General features: G+C 33.9%; 1 protein-coding gene across 1 annotated transcript; it reads right to left on the bottom strand.

Moving 5' to 3' along the window:
• Positions 1-2,696: 2,696 nt before the first annotated feature.
• LOC139870819 (BEACH domain-containing protein C2-like) lies at positions 2,697-21,377 on the bottom strand. Its single transcript, XM_071858589.1, has 32 exons — positions 19,532-21,377; positions 18,272-19,056; positions 17,112-17,786; positions 16,189-16,323; positions 15,844-15,948; positions 15,595-15,708; positions 15,201-15,277; positions 14,728-14,809; positions 14,082-14,384; positions 12,875-13,497; positions 12,665-12,749; positions 11,882-12,076; positions 10,794-11,306; positions 10,545-10,688; positions 9,508-9,957; positions 8,817-8,935; positions 8,412-8,481; positions 8,233-8,316; positions 8,090-8,146; positions 7,887-7,955; positions 7,702-7,788; positions 7,444-7,560; positions 7,042-7,191; positions 6,744-6,828; positions 6,542-6,662; positions 6,225-6,321; positions 5,867-5,980; positions 5,421-5,793; positions 4,069-4,805; positions 3,442-3,591; positions 3,137-3,297; positions 2,697-3,011 (listed from the first exon to the last, which is right to left on the bottom strand). Exons 1-31 carry the CDS (start codon positions 21,375-21,377, stop codon positions 3,187-3,189), a joined length of 8,673 nt encoding a protein of 2,890 aa, XP_071714690.1. The 3' UTR covers positions 2,697-3,011; positions 3,137-3,186.
• Positions 21,378-21,708: the final 331 nt, after the last annotated feature.

Here is a 21,708-nt window from a genome sequence, read left to right as displayed (position 1 = left end):
ACTCTATGCTGCACTCTTTTTCCCTTAGCTAAAGTTTTATCCCACTGGGTTTTCTTTAGCAAGGTTTTTAACGAGGCAGTATTAATTGCTCTTTAAAAAAATTACCATCCAAGGGGGAGTGTTGTAAATTTAGTAGTTAAATATGGATGGTAATTAGTCAAATATGGATAGTAAAATTTGTACTATATATATGTGCATAATGTAAGTTACAAAAATACACATATACATTAAATACATCACACCTCTTCAACCTCTTTCTCTCCTATATCTTCTACAACACATCTCTCTTTTATTGGTTCTTTTAATTTGAATATATTGAACCAGGCCACTAAAGGTAGTTATAAGCCTACTGAAATATAACAATATATATATATATATATATATATATATATATATATATATATATATATATATATATATATATATTATGTTGTAAATTGGATACAGTTGTTATTATACTAGAGTTCGATTAGGAGAGTCGGATTATATCAAAAGTTCAATAGCCGACTTATACTTGTAATATACATAATTTCTATGTATGAGAATGAACCACACCGAAATGGATGATGAGTCCTTCAACTTTTCATACTTTTTGAAGAACTTTTACTTCGTAAATCACTAATAAAAAAACTCTTAATATTTAAAAAATACATATAAAATAATTGAATCAGAATGGATGGTACAAAGTCCTCCAACTTTTCATACTTTTGAAGAACTTTTACTTCGTAAATCACGGATAAAAAAAAACGCTCAATATAAAAAAAATACATATGAAATAATTGAATATGTGAACGTTCATATTATTACTATTCCACGACATTATATTCGACAACACTTGGAACAATTTATGGTATACATGTATTTGAACAAGTAAATGTATATCTACATTTGCTATATATATATATATATATATATATATATATATATATATATATATATATATATATATATAACTTTTAAAAAACTTTTTTGGGTCATAATCAAGAGGGAAACACTTTTTTTGGGAAGGGGGAAGCAAATTATTTTTTTTAATTTTTTCCTTTTTTGAAAAAACTTTGTTCACGAACATTATAGATTACATGAAAATATGAACATTTAAAAAAGACACTTTGTGATGAATGTCATTATTTTGGTGGAAAAACGCTCGAAGAAAAAAATAAAAACATTCAATGCAATGAATGTTTTGCTGCTGAGTTTATTTGCATCGTTTTGTTTTCATCTTGTGTGAAGTGTTTTTTTCGAATTTAGCCCGATTTAGAGTTTAGGGTTTAGGGTTTAGGATTTTGGATTTTCGGGTTTACTCCGTAAACCCTCAACCCAAAACCCTAAACCCTAAACCCTAAACTCTAAACCGTTCGTGTTAAAATATTCAATCTAAACCCTAATAGCTATACCCTAATTTATAACCCCCTAATTTCTAAACCCTAATTTCTAACCCCTTAAAAAAAACTCAGCAGCAAAACATCCAATGCATTGAATGTTTTTATTTTTTTTTCTTCGAACGTTTTCCCGCCAAAATAATGATATTCATCACAAAGTGTCTTTTTTAAATGTTCATATTTTCATCTAATCTATAATGTTCGTGAACAAAGTTTTTTCAAAAAACGAAAAAAAAATTACTTCACCCCACTTCCCCCAAAAAAGTGCTTCCCTCTTGATTAAATCTCTCTCTCTCTCTCTCTATATATATATATATATATATATATATATATATATATATATATATATATATATATATATATATATATATATATATATATATAGAGGGTGAAGATCTAGCGCTAGGTGGGTATAAGTCGGATAAGGGGATAAGTGATTTTGTGATTTTAATATCTCGAGTTCTACAGCTCCGATTTAAAAAAAAAAATTGCTGGTATCTATTTTTAGTGTGCAGATTCTGAATTTTTTTTTTCTTCAACTGGAGCGTTAAGATGCATCTGATTCATGTTATCCGCTGTTTTGATGCTGTTTGATGCATGTTAACTGCCTTTCATGCAGCAGATGCATCTTAACAAAAAACAAAGAAAAAATGACTTTTGATTAAAAAAAACAGTGTTTAGGGTTTAGTAATTAGGGGTTAGAAATTAGGGTTTAGGGTTTTAGAACGAGTTTTTAAACGAACGGTTTAGAGTTTAGGGTTTAGGGTTGAGGGTTGAGGGTTTACGGAGTAAACCCGAAAACCCTAAACCCTAACCCCTAAACTCTAAATCGGACTAAATCCTAAAAAAAAAAAAAACTCAAAAAAACCTCAAAAAACGTTAACATGCATCAGGTGCATTTTAAGCTCCTGTTGAAAAAAAAAAAAAAAAAAAATTATGAATCTACACAATGTGAGTAGATTACGGAAATTTTTATTTTTTTTAAATTGGAGCTCTAATGTAAAAGATATAAAAATCTCATTTTACTTATCCCTTATCCTAAAAATACCACTTATCCCTTGATCTCCTATATATATATATATATATATATATATATATATATATATATATATATATATATATATATATATATATATATATATATATATTATGGAGATAATGAATATGTATGAAAAACATCAATATCCATTTCATTATTATTCATTCATATCCATATTGATATCAACTATTCATCAATTTAAATCAACCATATGCACCAATAAATGAATAGATCGGGTAGATATACATTAGATCGGATGACCATTGTCATTGCTAGTGTTGAATACCAAGGGCACATTGACTTTTTTATTCATTTCTAACGCATAAGAATACAACATGTAGTATTACATCATAAGAAATCAGAGTTAAAATGTACAAGCATTAGGGCCACTTTCTTGGTGGCATCAAATCAAAGTAAAAAACTTGAATCTTTTGCAAAATAACCCTCTAGTGTTCATCTAATACTCTGCGATTGATATGTACTAGGCCGAGCGAAATATATCAAGCGATAACACTAGCGAGTAGTTCAAGAAATGAGCCAACTTGATCTTTTCGTCACCTCTTAAAAAGTTGACTTTACCGCGAAATTAGCATCTGATCCCCACCATATTTAAGCCCATCCAACATGGAACAAGAAACAACATATAAATGTCAATGTTCAACATTTAAATACCAAATCATGTCAAATTTCCTATGAAAATTGCCAAATTACCACTGACCTCTGATTCCGATGAAATGTGTATGAAAGCTTGTTGCTCTTCGGAAAATGCTATTCATCGTCACTAGAAACACTTGCCAAGCTCTTTCGTGATTGACGTGTTCCCCTTGGCAACCCTATAATGCCGCTTCCTGCTCTCCTGACCACCGTCGTGAACTTCACCTGAAAGATGTGTGATGCGTGAACTTCGTTAGAACACCGTTTTTATGTTCAAAAAAGAGTTTTAAACGTGTTTTCATTTGTATAATATTACATAACGCAAATGGAAATATAAAAAGTCAAAGTTGAAAAAGAAAAACTTCATACACTTTTGGGACGGAAGGAGTAACTTACAGCAGGATCTGCAAAGACTATAAGTTGTTTGTCAGATGTTGACACCAAGAGATTAGTGTCGTCTTTGTTCGTGGTCATCGCTGTTATATCTTGTCCTTCTTCAAGTCTCATTGTGTGAAATATCTGTTAACAATGAATACTTGTGAGCCTTTAGTTTTGTGGCCAACATTTTTCACAATTTTGAAGTAAAGTTCTACTTTTTTTGTAAGTTACATGAATAATGTACTTATTAAAATTTTGTAATGAACTTTACTGTTACTGTTACTATTATGAAAAGCACTAAATCAGTAACACTTCATTTTGATCTCCATATAACAAACCATTATATCTTTAGGTGGTCATTTCGACTCATTTACTAACATTTTACTTGATGTTGTATGTATGATTTACTAGCATTTTACATAATGTTGTATGTATCATTTTCATTTTCGTTTTCATATAACAAACCATTATAATTATATATTTTTTGCATCGGTCGGTTGAATGTTTCTCACTGTATGAAAAAACTACTTGTTTTGACCGAACCTATTATGATCCACTACTCAACCCACCCGTTTTTTAACCTTTAATACATCAAAAAAGTTGACTTACAAATTATACCTTAAGAGTATGCAGATCAAGGAGACAAACTGAAGGAGACTTAACGTTCAATTTCTTAAATTCACCGACTCCACTCACTCCATTATCGTTATAATTATCCGAACACGAGTTTAATCCAACCAAAACACTCCGTCCGTCGAAAGAGATCTCCATGCAACTAATGTAACAAGAAAAAGGAAGATGAACTTGAGAAATTAAGATCCCATTTAACGTAAAACTTGAGAGTACATGCAGTGAATCATTCCACGTCAGCACAACCCCGTTTTTCGAAAGCCTAACTATATCAGCCTTTACACCATGAAGCCTTTTGAGCAATCGACCCCTACTAACCGAATGAACCAAAACATCTGAAAAATAAGAACACGAAGCAACCGCACCAAGATCCGAATTCACGCAACAATCGGTAATTTCACCAAGATGGCCCCGTATAACCTGCACGGGACCCTCGATTCGTCTTCTTCTCGTTTTATCAATGAAACAACTTGCAGCAGTTGTTGCACTAACTGAAGTTGGTGTGACTGTCCCGGTCGGTGGTTCAGACATGCTCCCTGACCTGAACCTTGGTGAGCGGTGTATTCTCCATATCAAAACGGTTGTGTCTCGGGACCCACTCACGAGGTACTTGCTATCGGGTGATAACGATAAACAAGTCACGGGTGCACAATGCGCTCTTGCTATTTCTAATGTTTTCGCTCCATCGGGTGACACCAATCTTATACTGTTGTCCACATGTCCACCTAGTTGGAGACCCAAACATCACAGTGAGTTTTATACTCACGATTAAAGGGTGTAAGTTCGACCCATTTACTTATGAAATGGTTCGACATCGTTTTATTCAAAAAAAGAGATTACCATTGAATATTATACAACTTTTTGTGATCATATTCACAGACTATTTTTTTAATGAAATAAAACTATATTATAAAAAATAGTTTTTTTCTCAACACGGAACGAAAATAATCGTTTAACCCGTTACCAAACCCACAACAATTCAGAAGAAGACTTCATTTATATTATTGAAACCGTCCCATATTTATTGTTCACTATTCCTTTTTTTGTTGTTGCAAATTAATTGTCAACTTTCATATATTGATATATTGATAAGAATTATAAGATAAAGTTATTTTATGCCTTTGCTTTATGCATGTAAAACAAAAAGCTGGATAAAAAGTAAAGGGTAAAACTGGAAAATTAAACGAAATTACATGTGAGAGTCACTTTCTCCTAAATTGTGTCATTTTTGTCGGGGGACAATTAATATAGGACGGAAAGAGTATAACAATACCAACAAACGGTTTCTATGCCAAAATTAGCCATAATCAAGCTCGAAAGTCAAACACAAAAATTCTTACCCGTGACAACTTCGTTATTATATGTGATGGAAACTATGGAAGAGTTCCTGATTCCTGAAGCTGCGTAGGCATGAGCCTGAGGATATTTCCATTCGTCTGAACCGGACCCACGTTTTCCTCTGAAATAACGCATGAAACCTCCACCGCCACCCGAGTTTATTCTATTTTTTCCCGGTTGAAACATGAACGGTGTCCCATATCCATCCGGTGTATTTGGGTGCCATTTGTGTAATGCAATGTTTGCTGATGGCGCATTAGTATTAACAATTACAAGAGCATCTGAAGTTGCATGAATCGCAGATGCTGGTAGATTGCAGCGTTTAGGAGATGGAACGAGATATTGTTTTACTTCTTTAGGGTTCCGATATATGGTCTAGGATTACATAATTATGTCAGACTAAAATAGAGAATAATAATTTTTTTTTATTTTTTATTTTTTTTATTACCTGCATATGAAGAACATCTGAAAGTGGCATCTTCTTTATATGTGGGATTGCTAATAGACGTGACGGTGTTTGACCAAAGTAAGCAACTTGATCTTGCACAGCACATCGGTGGACCTGTTAGTAGAGTTCGTTTTTCGAATTAAGAAAAAAGAAATTCAAATGCGAAAACGTCAAAACATACAATTTGCTACATTTGTTCCGTCACACAATTTAAACGAAATGATTGAGTTGTAGACACATTTCTTATATGAGCTTCAATAATAAAAGATAAAAATATTTTTGTAATGATGTAAAAAGTAGAATATTTTCCACTTTTTATGGGATAGGAGAGCAGTAAATAATGAATAACCAGACTTACAGGATCTTGAATTTTATCTATACAAACAGCCCCATCATAGGTGACGTAAAAAAATACATTGTTTGCTGAAATAGCTTCTTTCCCTTGTTGCTTGTACCTAATTCAGATCCATATACTTACGAATGGGTCAATTCAAGTTCAAACAAATACATAAAAAGGAAACGGGTCAAATGTTACCTATTCTTGACACACTACATGTTAATAGAATAAAAAAAGTGTTTCAAGTCAAATAACCTGACCGTACCAACTTAGCAACTTTCACTGCCTGCCCAACCCACCCATTTTGCCACTTATAGAATTAACGAAACGAAGCTCACCCAAATATCAGATCAATCCACTCATGCAAATGCGCAGAGACATGTTCACTCTCCAGAGCCATTTGATGTTTATGCATGAAATCAACAGGGTTATCAGCCCAAGGAGGAAGCTTAACAGAATCTGAAAACATAAGATAATATTACGCAAACTAAAAACCAAGAAGAAAAACAATTATCGGAAATAGTGATTAAAAGTTGATACCTAGTTTGTCTCCATTTTTAGTGGTACCAAAATCGATTGAATTCTCATTTGTCAAAATCTCCGGAAGGTAAAACATTTCAGGGACCTTCGACATAACACAACGCAAGGAAACAAAATATATTTTTTACATATAAAACACATATATCATAACCATATATAACCTCAACGAAGAACCGAAAATACTACAGAAATATAAATATATATATATATATATATATATATATATATATATATATATATATATATATATATATATATATATTTTCGTAACTTAGAAAATATTATAACTTATTAATACCAGTTCCTTAACGTCACTCATATCCTCCAAAACTCCATTCCATGTAGCAGCAATATCTGAAAACATTCTGTCTGCATCTTCAAACTTGCCACCTTGTAATCGAATTGAAAGGGTCGTAAATGGTTCAACTCGCATGAGATAATACAATACCTGTAATGGAGGACCAGAAAACAATTATTTTCAATTACAATAATGTTGTTCATCGGTTCGGTTTTCGGTTTCCTAGGTTTTTTTATTCAGTTCGGTTTGTTCGGTATTGAAAATCTTGAAGGCAACCCCGAAAACCAAAAACGAAACCAAATTCAAATTCAAATTCAAAACTGAAACCAAATTCAAAACGAAAAAAGATAGAAGTCAAGAACCATTAAAAAAAAGATAAAAATAAATGATGAGAAAACCTACTGTCCCAGCAGTTGAGTAATGTGAATCGTAATGGTACTTTGGTATAAAGGGATCGTTAAAGCTCGAGAATTTTTCCTGGAACTTTTTTAACCGGTCCTCGTTTAAGGCTCCAACAGGCTGCAAAATAGTATGGTCTAAATGTTAAGTCTAAACTCTGCAGTGCAAGTTTAGATGGGTCAAATGGGTTCATTAAAAACTTATCCAGTTTAACCCATTCCAAACCAAGTAAAAAAGAATTACAACGAGATTTAGTGCGACCTTTGAAAGATCCCGATAAGATGATGGATTGGCAAGATCCAAATGAGTTGACTTGTAATCGGAAAGAACCCATGGGAAAACTGGATACTGCGTTGAAATGACAAGCGATTAGCTTAATCAAAAAAATATTTGACAATATTGTAAAAATAAAAATTAGAATATATATAAATTACTGGGATATCCACCTGGGTGATGTCATTATAAGTACGCCCAGCCAATGTGTTAAGCTGCATTAGATATTCAAAGTTGCTGATCTGCAACGGAAATTTTTTAGCAGTTTTTATTACTATTATTACTATAAATAAATAATAAATAATACTAATAATTGGTAAAATATGGTTAAAGTGATATTGAAACATTCACATGATTTATTTCATATCTTTGGTACCTCCCAGCGTGACCAACGTTCCATGAGTTGAGTCCGTTTAAGAAGTTGTTCAGGCCTCTAAAACAAATACAATAAAACAATTGTTTCACATTTTTCTTAATTGAACATATAGCATACACGACTGTTGAGACAAAAATATAAACCTGAGTCGCCAAATAAATATTGTTCAAACGTGGAGGACGTGCATGAATAATAGCTCGGTACGCGCTCATTCTCGCCTCAGAATTCTAGACAAAGTCAACAAAACAACATATTAATAAGCTGAATGTCAAAAGTTGTAATTTAAGTTTTAGCACAAAATATAATTGCATGAAAAATATACCCCAAAGTCGAAGAAAAAATTAGAACGGTCAAGCATAAATATTTCCAGAGCACTTCTTCGTAAGAGATACCTATAACAATAATACAATGTGATGTTAGTTATAGCAGTAAAATTTACGGGTAGACAATATACCTAAAAAGGACTAATCTGATACTCGAAACTAAGCAGTTTCCCGTATTTTATTTATTATTTATTATTTATTATTATTATTATTATTATTATTATTATTATTATTATTATTATTATTATTATTATTATTATTATTATTATTATTATTATTACTATTATTACTATTACTATTACTATTACTATTACTATTACTATTACTATTACTATTACTATTACTATTACTATTACTATTACTATTACTATTACTATTATTATTATTATTATTATTTATCAAACCTTCTGCTGTGTACTTGATGAAGAGAAGCCATCAACCAGCTTCGATCCTTATCTTGTACTTTACCGTCTACTTTCTTCTCGGATTTATCGACAACAAAGTTAATTCTTCTATTTGTAATCTGGGAACATACAATGAAGTTTAGGTTCACATCAGAATTTTTAAAAGGCCAAAGTGCAATTAACAGTTAGCAAAACGTTTACATTTTACAATTCTTAGACATTACATGCATTAGTCTTAAAGAAAAAACATATAATGTAAAAAAAATATGAAATCTGTACAAAATTAGTTTGTCATTGAAACATTATAAAATACTTATGTAATCATTCATGTATGACCTGAAAATTGTTTAAATAAAACTTAATTATGTATTTAAGGATATGTGTTCCAGATAACCAAACCAGCCGGGTATCCAAACGTACTCGCTCCATCCGAACATAAGTGTCCACCTTAGTTTTATATATGTCCCAACTAAATATCATTAGACTTCTCAATTTACCCTCATTTTTTACTCTCAATCATTCATATTTTAAATAAATTCAGTCAAACTTACCCTAAATATAAGAAGAAAACTGACATTTATCATACCTATCTTTAATTCAACAAAAATTCATTTAGGATACTCTTTTTGGGTCAGCGGGGGTAACTGTTTTGTTTTTCTCAATTTATATGTATTGTAAATTCAAAGGTTACCTGAAATATTCCATGTCGAACTTTTAGTGGTCGAACCATCGATGCATGAAGCTCAATTATATATATTTCACAATGTTCACTGGGTATAGAGTCGGGACCCGCTGCTGATGGACTCTGTGCAAAATCTTGGTAATTCGCAACTTGCGGGTCGTTAGAATCCATCGGCACATGCAGATGTTGTTCTGCAGTTGTCGATGGTCTTGTATGAATATCCTCGTACAACCACATCTCATCGTTGTAACTTTCCGTGTTAACAACCGTATCTTGTTCGTTTTCTTCGTTTGCTAGTTCTGATGAAAGAGCTTTGAGAGCTAATGTCGACTTTTGTTTGATTTCTATAGGATCTTTGGAGTTTGAAGAAACACTACAATGATCCGATCCCTTAAAATCCCTCCTTAAAAATCTATGCATCCTTGAAGAACTTTCCATATAGTCTAATTTCCAGAAAACCTAATAAGCAATAACATAACATTAACATTTAAATTAAAAAAAAAAAAAAAAAAAAAAAAACATTTTCAAAACCTTAACTTTAGGTTCTTATTTTTGTTATTTTTAGGTGGGACGTATTGCAAGAAAACTTCGCTTCACATCAAGATTTTTTGAGTCAATTTACTCTCTACAAATGTTGATGTGGCATACAATATGTATCTAGAGGTGGAAATTTGGACCCATTTAGTCAGAAACGAATCAATTGTTTTGTGTTTTTTCTCTAACGTGTTAACCGTAAATAAAGAAGATAGTTGTAACGAAAACAACTAAACAAGTTGATATAGTCAAAATAGCTTTAAGTGTATTTTTTGTGCTTGAAACTATCTAGATCCATTTTATCTAGAATTCAAATTGTTCCTACAAATATTACAATTTGGTAATTGAACTTGACACAAGAAAATTATTACTGAACTGAATGAAATGGAATGAAAATGTTCTTAGTCAATCCAACGTGACTCATTTCAGCCCTGTACCCAACCCACCCATTTTACCACCTCTAGATATATGTATCACAAATAATTAGGAAAATGAAAAGGGGAGTAGCCTACTCTTTTAGGATCACAAAGTTTTTTACTTAATAGTCCAAATAGACTGTCTGATTCAATTAGGTAATGGATGAGTTTGCGCCACGCACTTATACCGCTACTTAGACGGCGTCGAGCAACAGAATCAGCTAGAGCACGTCTACCAACCTGAAAAACATAAAACTAAAATCATCCATTCACTTATATCTAATAACATAAATAAGAAAGAAAAAAAAAAAAAAAAAAAAAAAAAAAAAAAAGCCACGAACCAACCTCATATCGTTGCATATTTCTTGCAAAAGCTAAACTTCTAACAAGAAGAGCAATAAATTTATAATATAATGCATTTAAACCTCTCCCGTACTCCGATTTTGTATCAACCGACTGCAAACATTCCATCCATGCGATTCCCATTGCTTCAGAAACATCACATCTCATTAAACGTTCCATATCACTTTTACCTCGCCTTTGTCCCGATGTAGCCATAGCCACCGCACTCATCCCTCGAGAATCGGAAAAAGTATGAGATTTAGCAAATTTTTCCTTGGATAATAATGTACTGGAAGCTTCCGAGGGTTCTTGAAAACTTGCACGTGTTTGAAGTTTAGCTAATCTTTTTTCATATAAGGTGGAATGTTTGAGCTTTCGATTCATGTTTATTGGAGCGGGTGTCGGAATTGTGGTTTCACTGCAACTAGTACCCGCAGCCATCGTGTTTAATGCCCATGAAGCCGTTGGAGATGCAAAAGCAGCCGCCCAACCGGGACTGATCATAGCAAGAGCACTCTAGTCACACCAATTTGACACATCAGATAATTAAATGGGTACGGGGACATACAGAGTAACTTTTTGAAGGATCAAAATGAGTGAGGTTCAGTAGAAAGTACCAACGGGTCAAAATTGGTGACTTCAGTCAATGACTCAATATGGGGCCAGGTTCAAGATTTTTTTAAATTTTTCTCCAATTTCAAAATAAATTTTAAAGTAAAAAATGTGCAGATTATAATTACAAAACAGCTGAAATCAAATGATTTTACCCATTTACCACACATGCAAACCTTGACTACCAAGTAGGTCTGCCCATCAAATTCCACTTAGGGTAGCAAAACGGGCAGGTCGGTGTTCCTGGGTTGTAACGGATGATTTTATAGTACGGGTCAAAAGCCTACCGGTCTAGATTTATCCGTTTTCAGTAATTACTGTCAAAATTCAACTACTAATTTACTGAATAGTTTAGTGTCAAAATAGTATGATAATATCTTCTATATGATAGGATTTAGGACCTTGTAAGCATTTAGATACATATGAGACTTTTTAAGGGTGTAATTCATTTTTTAGCTAGTGATAAGAGTTAGTTCAACCTCCATAGGAGTTGCATCAGCATCTAGTGCCGGGTCATCAGCAGAAAGGGGATTATATCCATCTGGCGGAGTAAGTTCAGGAATTTTGGCCAAAAGTGGACGCCATCTCCGTATAACAGCGACAAGTGGCGGCACAATAGCTTCTAGATACTGTTTCCTTAAAGGGAGCCTGTCTCGGCTGACGGCATGCCAAACCTGCACAAATAAGTGAAAAAGTTTAAACCAACCATCATAAGTTTTTTAACAAGAGAGAACAAATACGTGAGTTGGGTAAATGGTTTTGAGTTGAAAAGAAAAAAAACAGTAAATTTTGTAAGGGTTGGGACGGGTTGACCGGAATGGGTCCCGAGAGCCGGTAACCTCGTTCGGCCAAGATCGAAATCATCTGTGATTGAGACTATTATCAAACGCTAGTTATATGCTTAGCACATGCATTTCGAAAGGTCTGAAAAAAAAATTCTTATGTCAAATAATATTCATACTTCGATTTGATATTTAGGAAATATGTTACACATATCATTACATATAATAACTTCAATGTATCAATAGTAATTTAACTGTTAGAAAATAAATATGTAGTCTTTATACATTGAAAGCACCCTTCGGATGAATTTCAACCTGTTTAGCCCATTTGAACCGTTCCTTTCTAGGCTAAATTTACAAAAAAATTACTCATTTGACCTTAAAGAAAGAAAATGTAACCACGATTGACCTATTTATAAGTAAATGGGTAAAATTTGCACCTTTAGTTTCTAAAAACATGTTAGTCTTTCATTAACAAACCTCGGAATATATAACACACGATGCAACCAACACTCTCTGTCGCTTGGACTCGGAAACTGGAATGTGCAAGATGGGCGAAAGTACACTGTTCATCATAAATGAAAAGTTAGTTGCACCTACTTATATTAGTGTCCTTTGAAAAAAAATAAATTAAAAAAAAAAAAAAAAAAAAAGAGAGAATACACCGTAAACAATTCTTCTAAGTTATACCTCCATAATAGTGCTGAACCAGGCTGATTCATGAATATTCGAGGACTACTTTCTACCGATGACGTGGCACTCTCGTCTTCTCTATTTAATCTTTCGAACGACCGATCATCAACATTTTTCATAATTATACCGTTTTCACCTTCACCCTCGTCTTCTCTTAACGAAAGAAGCGTCATACGAAGCATACACAAAAACGGCTGGTCGTTATCCAACAACTGATAAAGAGTTGTCTTACCACCCATCCCCGTACCCGAAGCGCCACTCATACCGATTCCATCAACGAGCCCGGGTTCATCTAATAATAACGCTTGTAGCAAGTTGACACATTTTTTTACTAATACAATTTCAACCCATTTACCGTTTGAATCCTTTTCTAAACAAGATTTCCACGAGTCCCATCCACTCCCGCCCCCGCAAAATTCGGCCGTTTTTGATGGTTGACCGACACCGTAAAACAATCGGCTTCTGTATTTCCAGCCCGAAGCTAAATCTAACATACAACTTCCGTAACACACAAAAGCACATGAAACATTTTCGTAAGGTTCAGCTCCTGCGGCAGCTGCAAGACGTTCTTCTATTGTCGATGAAGAATCACCTCGATTATCAACCATTGAAGCAAGATCCTGACAAGAATAGTGTATTGGGTAACGAGTCAAAATGGGTAATCTAGTCAGAATGGGTCGGGTTGACCTGCCAACATACAGTCTATTTTATTCAGTCCATTATATTATACAAGTATTTTGTTTATTGTATTAGGGGACTAGTGAGATTTATACTCATTATTTGATCATAGAAATTTGATATCAAATAGCAAACGGGTGCCAACACAGTTTCGTACGTTGTTTGAAGTTGTAAAAATCAGATTACTAACTGTTTAAGTGTTTCGAAATTCTAATTAGTTAGTTAGTTAGTAGATACTAGATACTAATAAATTAAACGACAAAATAAGGACACAGAATTATACTTATATGACTTTTAGTAGAGTATTTGTAAGCAAAAAAGATTCTAAAGAAAATCATATCCAAATTCAACAATTAACTTTTTTCCAGAATATCAACAACATATTTCCCATTTTAAGGTTAAACAGGTCAAAATTGTAATTGAAGATCATCCCGTTTTAAGGTTGAACGGTTCAAAATTGTGGTCTCTACTCAAAAGCAATGGGCCAATAACTATGGTAGCTCAACATAAACAATGTAAAACGTACTTCAAAATGAAATTCAGCTCCCACAAACGATTCTTCTCCCTCATTAGGCTTTGAGTTTGCTCGGGGACTCGAAACTAAAGCTTGGACCGCAGAAAGCGGAGACGTTGAACCAGCTTCAAATTGTGCAGAGCAAAATAGTTTGCTCTGCAAGCGTATATGATCTTCAACAAGCATTAACATGACACTTGCGTTCTCGATTAAAGCGCCTGAATACTGGGCGGCATTGTCTATTTCGGCCTTAGAAACCTCTGGTGGTAATCCATAAGATGCTACACCAGACGAGGCTGCAGCAATAACTTGGATCTGTACCCAAAAAAGAGAAGACGTTTCATCTAGTAGTAATGTTGGTGTCATAATGGGCGGGGCAGGCAACTTGAATAAGAGACACGTGACAATTTATTAAAAAAAAAAAAAAAAAAAATCATTTTTTAGAATGGTTGTGTCAAGTTAGGTTGACCGAAAACTTTCTTGCTCATTTTCAATTATTTTATTACGAAATAACGAGTCAATTATGATTACAGAACATAATCAAGACTTTGTATAATTTTCAAGTTGTTTGACCTATCCCCTATCTTAGCTTAAATTAGTACTTGACCCACTTGAAATAAAAATTTACCCAAATTAGTATATGTATTGGGATTTTAACCTGAATTCGTAGGTCTCTAGCGATGTAGTCCAACAAATCACCAAAAAGCCTTCTTTTAAAGACGGGCAAATATTTCTCGCGTCTAAAAATATCGAAGACAATAAAAACGAAACCTTGGATCAATGAATTTTCTATATAAACTACGTTGGAAAGTAAAATTCATTATATCAACAACAACAACAACAACAACAACAACAACAAAACCCAATACCACATGTATGGTGTATGGGGAGGTGAGATGTAGACAATCCTTCCCCTATCTTTGAATAAAGAGATGTCATTTCTCCACCCAGAGTGATACACTCCAAGAAGTAGAGAAATTCCTCCCTCTCCTACTTCGACGGGTAAGAGATTGCTTCCGAATGGACCTCCGGCCAATAAGTAGGAAAGAAAATTTTTATAAAAAATTAAAATAAAATATAACATTCATTATATCGTTTTTAAATAACGTGAGTTTTTAGAGCAAAGTATACCTGGCCCGCTGCTCTCCAGTACTAGATCCCCCTACCCTTGAAAGCCATTCTGCACAATGAAGTGTAGCTTCAATATCCTGTCAAGGACAAAAAATATAAACAAACTGATAATGCTCGAAATTTTTGAGTCACGTATGATCAAAGATAAAGAAAGTAAACAAAAACGGGAGATTTTAAAATTAGTAGCCCATTCTTTAACTACCTAACAATAATTAATCAATAAGTTCCATATTTATAATTTAATTTACAAGGACAAGAATAGGTAGTAACAAAGACGAACTATTGATTGGTAACTATGAAAACATTATCTATATTTCTATTATCCTAGTTCTACAAAACGAAAAATGCTAATCAAAAAAAAAAAAAAAAAAAAAAATAGAATATGCAATACAACCTTCCATCCATCTTTTTCACGCATTGAGGGCTCTAACATGATAATGAGGAAATTGTGTATAAGGTCTTCAACATCGTTATTGATTGAAGACGTTGAAGCGCTTGTTACACACATCTGTAGGAATATGTAGCACATTTAAAGAATATTATATAATGGAACAATTTTATTTTCGGAGGGTATGAGTATAAACAATTTGCAAATTACTTTAAGAAATAAAAGGTGCTTAATTTAGGACGAGTAAATATGAACCTCATGATTAGATATAAGAAGTTCCAAGAGCCATTCAGGCCATTCCTCCATCATAGTAACTCTGTTTCGGTTTTCTGAATGACTGCAAGCCAAAATCAGAAGATCCTGAAATCAAAAAGAAATTTATTATATTTGTTACTGTAATCAAATTGAACAGCTTACTAGCAACATATTTGGCTAACATTAAGAACATCAGTGACAGTTTAGATTTTTATAATTTTTGAAGATAAGATATTACATGCACATTTTTATTAGTTTCTAGTTATTAATTAACCTTTATATTAAAATATAAAATAAAATTTAAATAACAATCGGTAGATTATATATAAATGCAAAAATTTGCACCTGTAATGCTCTAGTTTGAAAATTCTTTGTTGAATATGGGAGTGAACGCAAAAGAATCAACAAGAGTTCTAAATGCTCAAAGCGGTGTTGCGGATCGTAGAAATTCAATTCCTCATCCCTTGCTGATGCACTCAACTGAAAAGAAGATATAATATAGATTTTAATACATATATATAATATATATATATATATATATATACACACACACATATATACATACGTACGTATGTATATATGGGATATTGACAAAAATACACTTTTATTCAAAGTGTTCAAACAATATACAATTGTTTCAAAAAAGGGGATGATTCTCACACACACTTTTTTGATCCTCACACACTTATTTTAACATTTTGCTCTTCTAATAATACTCAATTGGTGTGTGTGAGGATCAAAAAAGTGTGTGTGAGAATCATCCCCCAAAAAACTTCAAAAAAATGGCAATATACACCACTAGGTCGAACATCAAATTGGTCGACTACTTCAATGTGTGATCGACTACAGCATTTTTGCCTATAGTCAACCAAACATCAAGTTGGAGTTGGTAGATCACTTCAATATGATGGTCGACTACATAGTAGAACACTGTAATATGGTTTCAATATGATGGTCGACTACATAGTAGAACACTGTAATATGGTGCTCTATCATGTATATGGTCGACTATGATATTTTATAATGGAGTGAGAGAAATATCATCAAAGCATAAAATCTCTTAATCAGTACTAAAGATATTATTACTATAAATAATGTAATATTAGGATCATAATTGAAACATAAGTTATCATCAAAAATAATAAAAATAAGGAACTAAAAGAGCTGTGGGATAACTTGACACGCACAAATAATTAAGCATTTTAAGATAAACCCGTTTTGACCTGCCCATATTTCCACCTGTAATAGCTAAGCACTATTTTACATACCGATCCACTTAGCAAAGCTGTGTAGACGTTCGCAGTCATAAGCCTATTTGGTGCGGCTTGGAGAGTTTTTTGCAGAGCAAAATGTAGAAGAGACACTTTATCATCAAACATAGTACCTTCATCTTCAACCAAACCATCAAGATTGCCCGTGTGATCTTGTGGAGTATGCAAACCTAACTTTAAATGGCCCGAGGCAATTAAAGCCCCAAAAAGGCCAATTATCGCCACAACAATTCCATCACTTTTATCGATATTATAGACATTATTCCTTGCATTTTCAGCACTTATTGAGAAACTTATACCACCCAAATTTTTTATGAATAGACTCTCGGAAGCCGACATTCGGCTTCCTACACTAGATGCCATTCCACCAAGGACACTATTTCGATTATGAGGGTCGTAAGATGAAAATTCACTTCCGTTTAAAGATGCAGCATCATCGGTGTTATAATGTTCAGGAAACCCAATACCACTTCCAGCTTTAGATCCCGAGACTGAATAGATATCATCATCGTTGTCTGGTACATCATTATCTCCAATTTTTGCTTCTCGTTGCAATAAGACTAGAAGTGTTTCTATACCACCGCGCGATATGAACGCCTCAGCAAAAGTCTTGGCTCTCAATGTATTTGGTTGTAACACAAGCCTGTATATCAGGTGCAGTACCCTTGCAACCTGAATTAATAGATTAACAAACACTCAACACGAAGAAAATTAATATGTGAGTTTATACCTGGCTTGAGATTTATAATTTGAAAATGGGTTGGGTCCATAAAAAAGTTAAAGAAAGGGTCCAATTTAGACCCATATAAAGCCTAACAAATATATATAAGGTCCAACGGGTCCTTAATGGGTCTTAACGGGTTTTTACAAGATTTTAAAAATAGTATTATCTAGAGGTTTTACAATTTTTAGAAACAAGTTTCGACCCAACATGACCCGACCCAATACATTTACACCCTACCGTTTGACTCATCTAAAAATCTGACCTGGTCGATTCATGACCCGTTTCGACCCAAACCTGTTTGGGTCTCGACCCAACCTGACCCGTTTGCCAAGTATATACGTGTGTATGCAACATGTGACTAAAAATTGTGAGGTATGCAACATCCAACATGTAACTAGAGGTGGCATGTTAGAGATTAACGGTTGGGAATTACCTGATTTGGTTGTGGACAATCAACCAAGAATCCGAGCAAACATCGAATATCGTTCACAGCCATTGTAGGAGGAGCTGCAACCAAAAGAAGTTCGATAACAACTAGAAGCTCATCAACCAAAGCATTCACTTCCCCAATGGGCCGGGGCCCACCGTCAATCGAAAACGTATTCATCGAATCTTTTTCACGAATAGTCCAATAACATCTTCGACATCCATCAAGAAGTGTATGTATAGCTTTTGCATCGTGCATAACAGATGACTCAACAAAAACTATATCCGCTAAAGATGATAAAAGCTTCTTCTGTATACCATAGCTACATAAACTCCAAATTTTCAAATCGAGCAATAATGTACTAAAAAGTTGCATTTTTAATGCCACGTTGTTCTTTTGAGATTGGCATAAACTCACAACTGCTGCAACAATTTCCTCATCGGCGACTGTATGTTGGGCAACATCAACTGAAGATAGAGTTTTCAAAAGATACGTTAGAACTTTTGATAAAACCTCGGGCCCACGTATTCGGCATAATTCATGGCTATTTCCGAGGTGTTGAATAGCTACTGATATAATCCTAAATACTGGAGCAGCAAGAGGTGTAGTAGCTTTTAGTGAATTATTACTGCCTTTTTGAGGTTCTAATGTATCATTGTTAACTTTGCTCACTACAAATGGAATTAAAGACATTGGACCTCCATAAGCTAGGGCCCACAAAGCATCTGTGGGCCGCATTCTTGTCGTTACAGGTACATGCCCCAGAACCTCTGCAGGTCTTTGAAGCATTCCTGAAACGTAAATAATTACAGTAATTAATACCATTTGTCCTAACAAAGGAAGAGTTTGCAGTTGAGATGCATTTGCTTATAAAAGGGTCCAATTGGGTTGTGTTTGATCTCAAATGAGAAAATAAAAAATAAAAAACAAAACTACCTAAAAGAAATGACTCAATGGATCAAATAGGTTGACAGTCATCCAAAAACGCCCTATATCGAATTATTCATTTCATTTTGTCTTAACAATTAAGAATTAGTACATTTAATTATTCATAAAAACCTTTAAATTGGAAAAATATAGTTTTATACGGTCCTCCAACCCTCCTCATTTTGACCCGTACTAAAAAATGAGTTTTAACACAAAACCAATGTGACGTGTTATCCGACCCGCCCATTTTGCCACCTCTATAACATATGAGTAAAAAAAAAAAAAAATTAAATATTTGTGTGTGTGTGAGAATTAAAAAAAAGAAAAATTGTAGAAAACCTGAAGGGCCAGATGGGGAAGCGTCTGCACAATGACGCCCGTTTAGTAAACTCGGATGATATATAATGTGAAGGTAACCCGATATATCGGCATCTAAGCGAGCACTTTCTTCTTCGACATTTGCCACATGGGCGTTAGTTGACAACCACATCAACCCGGCCGCATTACCAAATGAAGGAAGTGAATCCGCACCTCTAGAAGCCAACCGCCCCATCAACTCGGGACCAATCGGTTCTTTGAATATATATATCGGGCCTATTTCAGCAAACAACGGGCGTTGTCGTGAATTTTGATGCAAACTCGCCATTGTTGGTGGTGGATTAGTTCCAATGCAAAAAAACGAAAGCGGTTTTGAGATTTTAGGGAGGTCAAAAGGACGAGTTTCGTGTAACACACCATCGATATATAATCTTAACTCTCCATTTGAAGTGTGTTCAAGTCCAATAAAATACCACCATTGCGGTTTAAATTCGTACGAAAAATAAACCGGACCTTTTTTCGTTTTCCCACGCCCACTTTCGACCCCCAAATTTTGACCGTTAAAGTATGCCTCGATACCTTGATTATCCGATGATATAAAATTAAAAAGACGAGGCATATTCTCTTTACGATCTTCATTTATACCTTGATTAGCAGCCGATGAAGGTGAAAACTTTCCAGATTTAGATTCACCAAATTTGGCTATCGCTGCATCATTAGTTGCTACATCTACTTTATCGGGCAATAACTCGATAAAAATCCACGTGGCAATTGCGTAGCCGTTTGGAAACGGCCAACGGCCCTCTCCGGGCCCCAATAAACCCGAACTTTCACCATCAAACTCGAACGATGATTTTGGGCCTCGTGACTCTTTCCCACTCAACGCCTTCTCTAACGAAGCCATTAACCGAAGAGCCCATGGAGTTTTCATCGTTATATTAAGTAAATGTAACCACGTACGCAAATCAGTTACACTAACCGAATGTCCCGCTAAATACTGAAGACACGAACATAACGGATACCCGTTCCATTTCAGTTGCTGTTTTGAACCAACATCGTCAAGAAATATCTTCTCAGCTGTTTGCAAAAGAACACCAATTAAACCAGCCGAACAACACATGGCTCTGTTTCTTGTACATGATCTTAATATGGTTCGTAACCCACTAACCAATCGTGTCCTAGGAGACATGAACCCAACACTATCGGTTAACCATGGAAGCCATGGAAGAATTTCACCTGATATTATAGCGGCTTTTGAGTTTTTCATAATAGTTGGCGTATAATTATTATTATTATTTTCATCATCATCATCAAAAGATTCAACTCCACCCATTGTTTTAAGAAGTGTATCAACTAACAAATCTGCAACACTATCTGAATCAACTCCATCTTCAAATTCTATTTTACCACTCACCATATTTTTCATAATTTCTATACTTTCGGGCTGATCCATAATTGCAGAATCAACAAGATTCAAGATTTCGGTATTTATATCTAGTGGGGCCGTTTTCTGTTTGTGTCTTGGTGATGAAGTAAAGAAAGACGATTGTCGATTGAAAAACGGCGAACGTGGTTGTTGGTTAAAAAACGGCAAACGTGGATCCTCAAAGATATGAGAATTATTATGATTCGAAGAATCAAACTCTAATGTACCATTATTATCATGAAATCCATATAAATCATCATCTTCACCATCTCGTATTAGTAAGTTATCTAATTCTTTGTCCCTATCTAAACATGCTTGTTCTAACATAGCATCTACATCATTAGTCCCAAAACTCACATTGTTCGGGTTACTTGTCTTAACATAACGTACATTGGGTTTCTCTACTCGTTCACCACCAATTTCTTCTTTTTCATCATCCATGATATTGCTTCAACTAGATTTATGTTAAAAATCCTGAAAGATATCATTTTATATAAAGGGTTAATCCAATACGATCAATCATAAACGCAAAAGATGAAGCAAAACACGAGTAAGGGTGCTAAACGTGCATTTTGAAAGTGATTATGTGATATTGAATGTTCCAAATCAGATAATCAGATGTAATAAAACATGAAGGTGAGTGTTTACTGTTTACTAAATTCAGATTAATGCACCTCTAAATAACCAAATAATAAGAAACAAAAGTAGGTTAGAATTTAAATGAATGAAGTTTAAGTAAAACCTACTTAAAAAATATAGTTTAGATAAGGTA

This window comes from Rutidosis leptorrhynchoides, chromosome 10 (genome assembly GCF_046630445.1).
Source record: "Rutidosis leptorrhynchoides isolate AG116_Rl617_1_P2 chromosome 10, CSIRO_AGI_Rlap_v1, whole genome shotgun sequence".
Lineage (NCBI taxonomy): Eukaryota > Viridiplantae > Streptophyta > Magnoliopsida > Asterales > Asteraceae > Rutidosis > Rutidosis leptorrhynchoides.
This window is presented reverse-complemented; position numbering and strand designations above follow the sequence as displayed.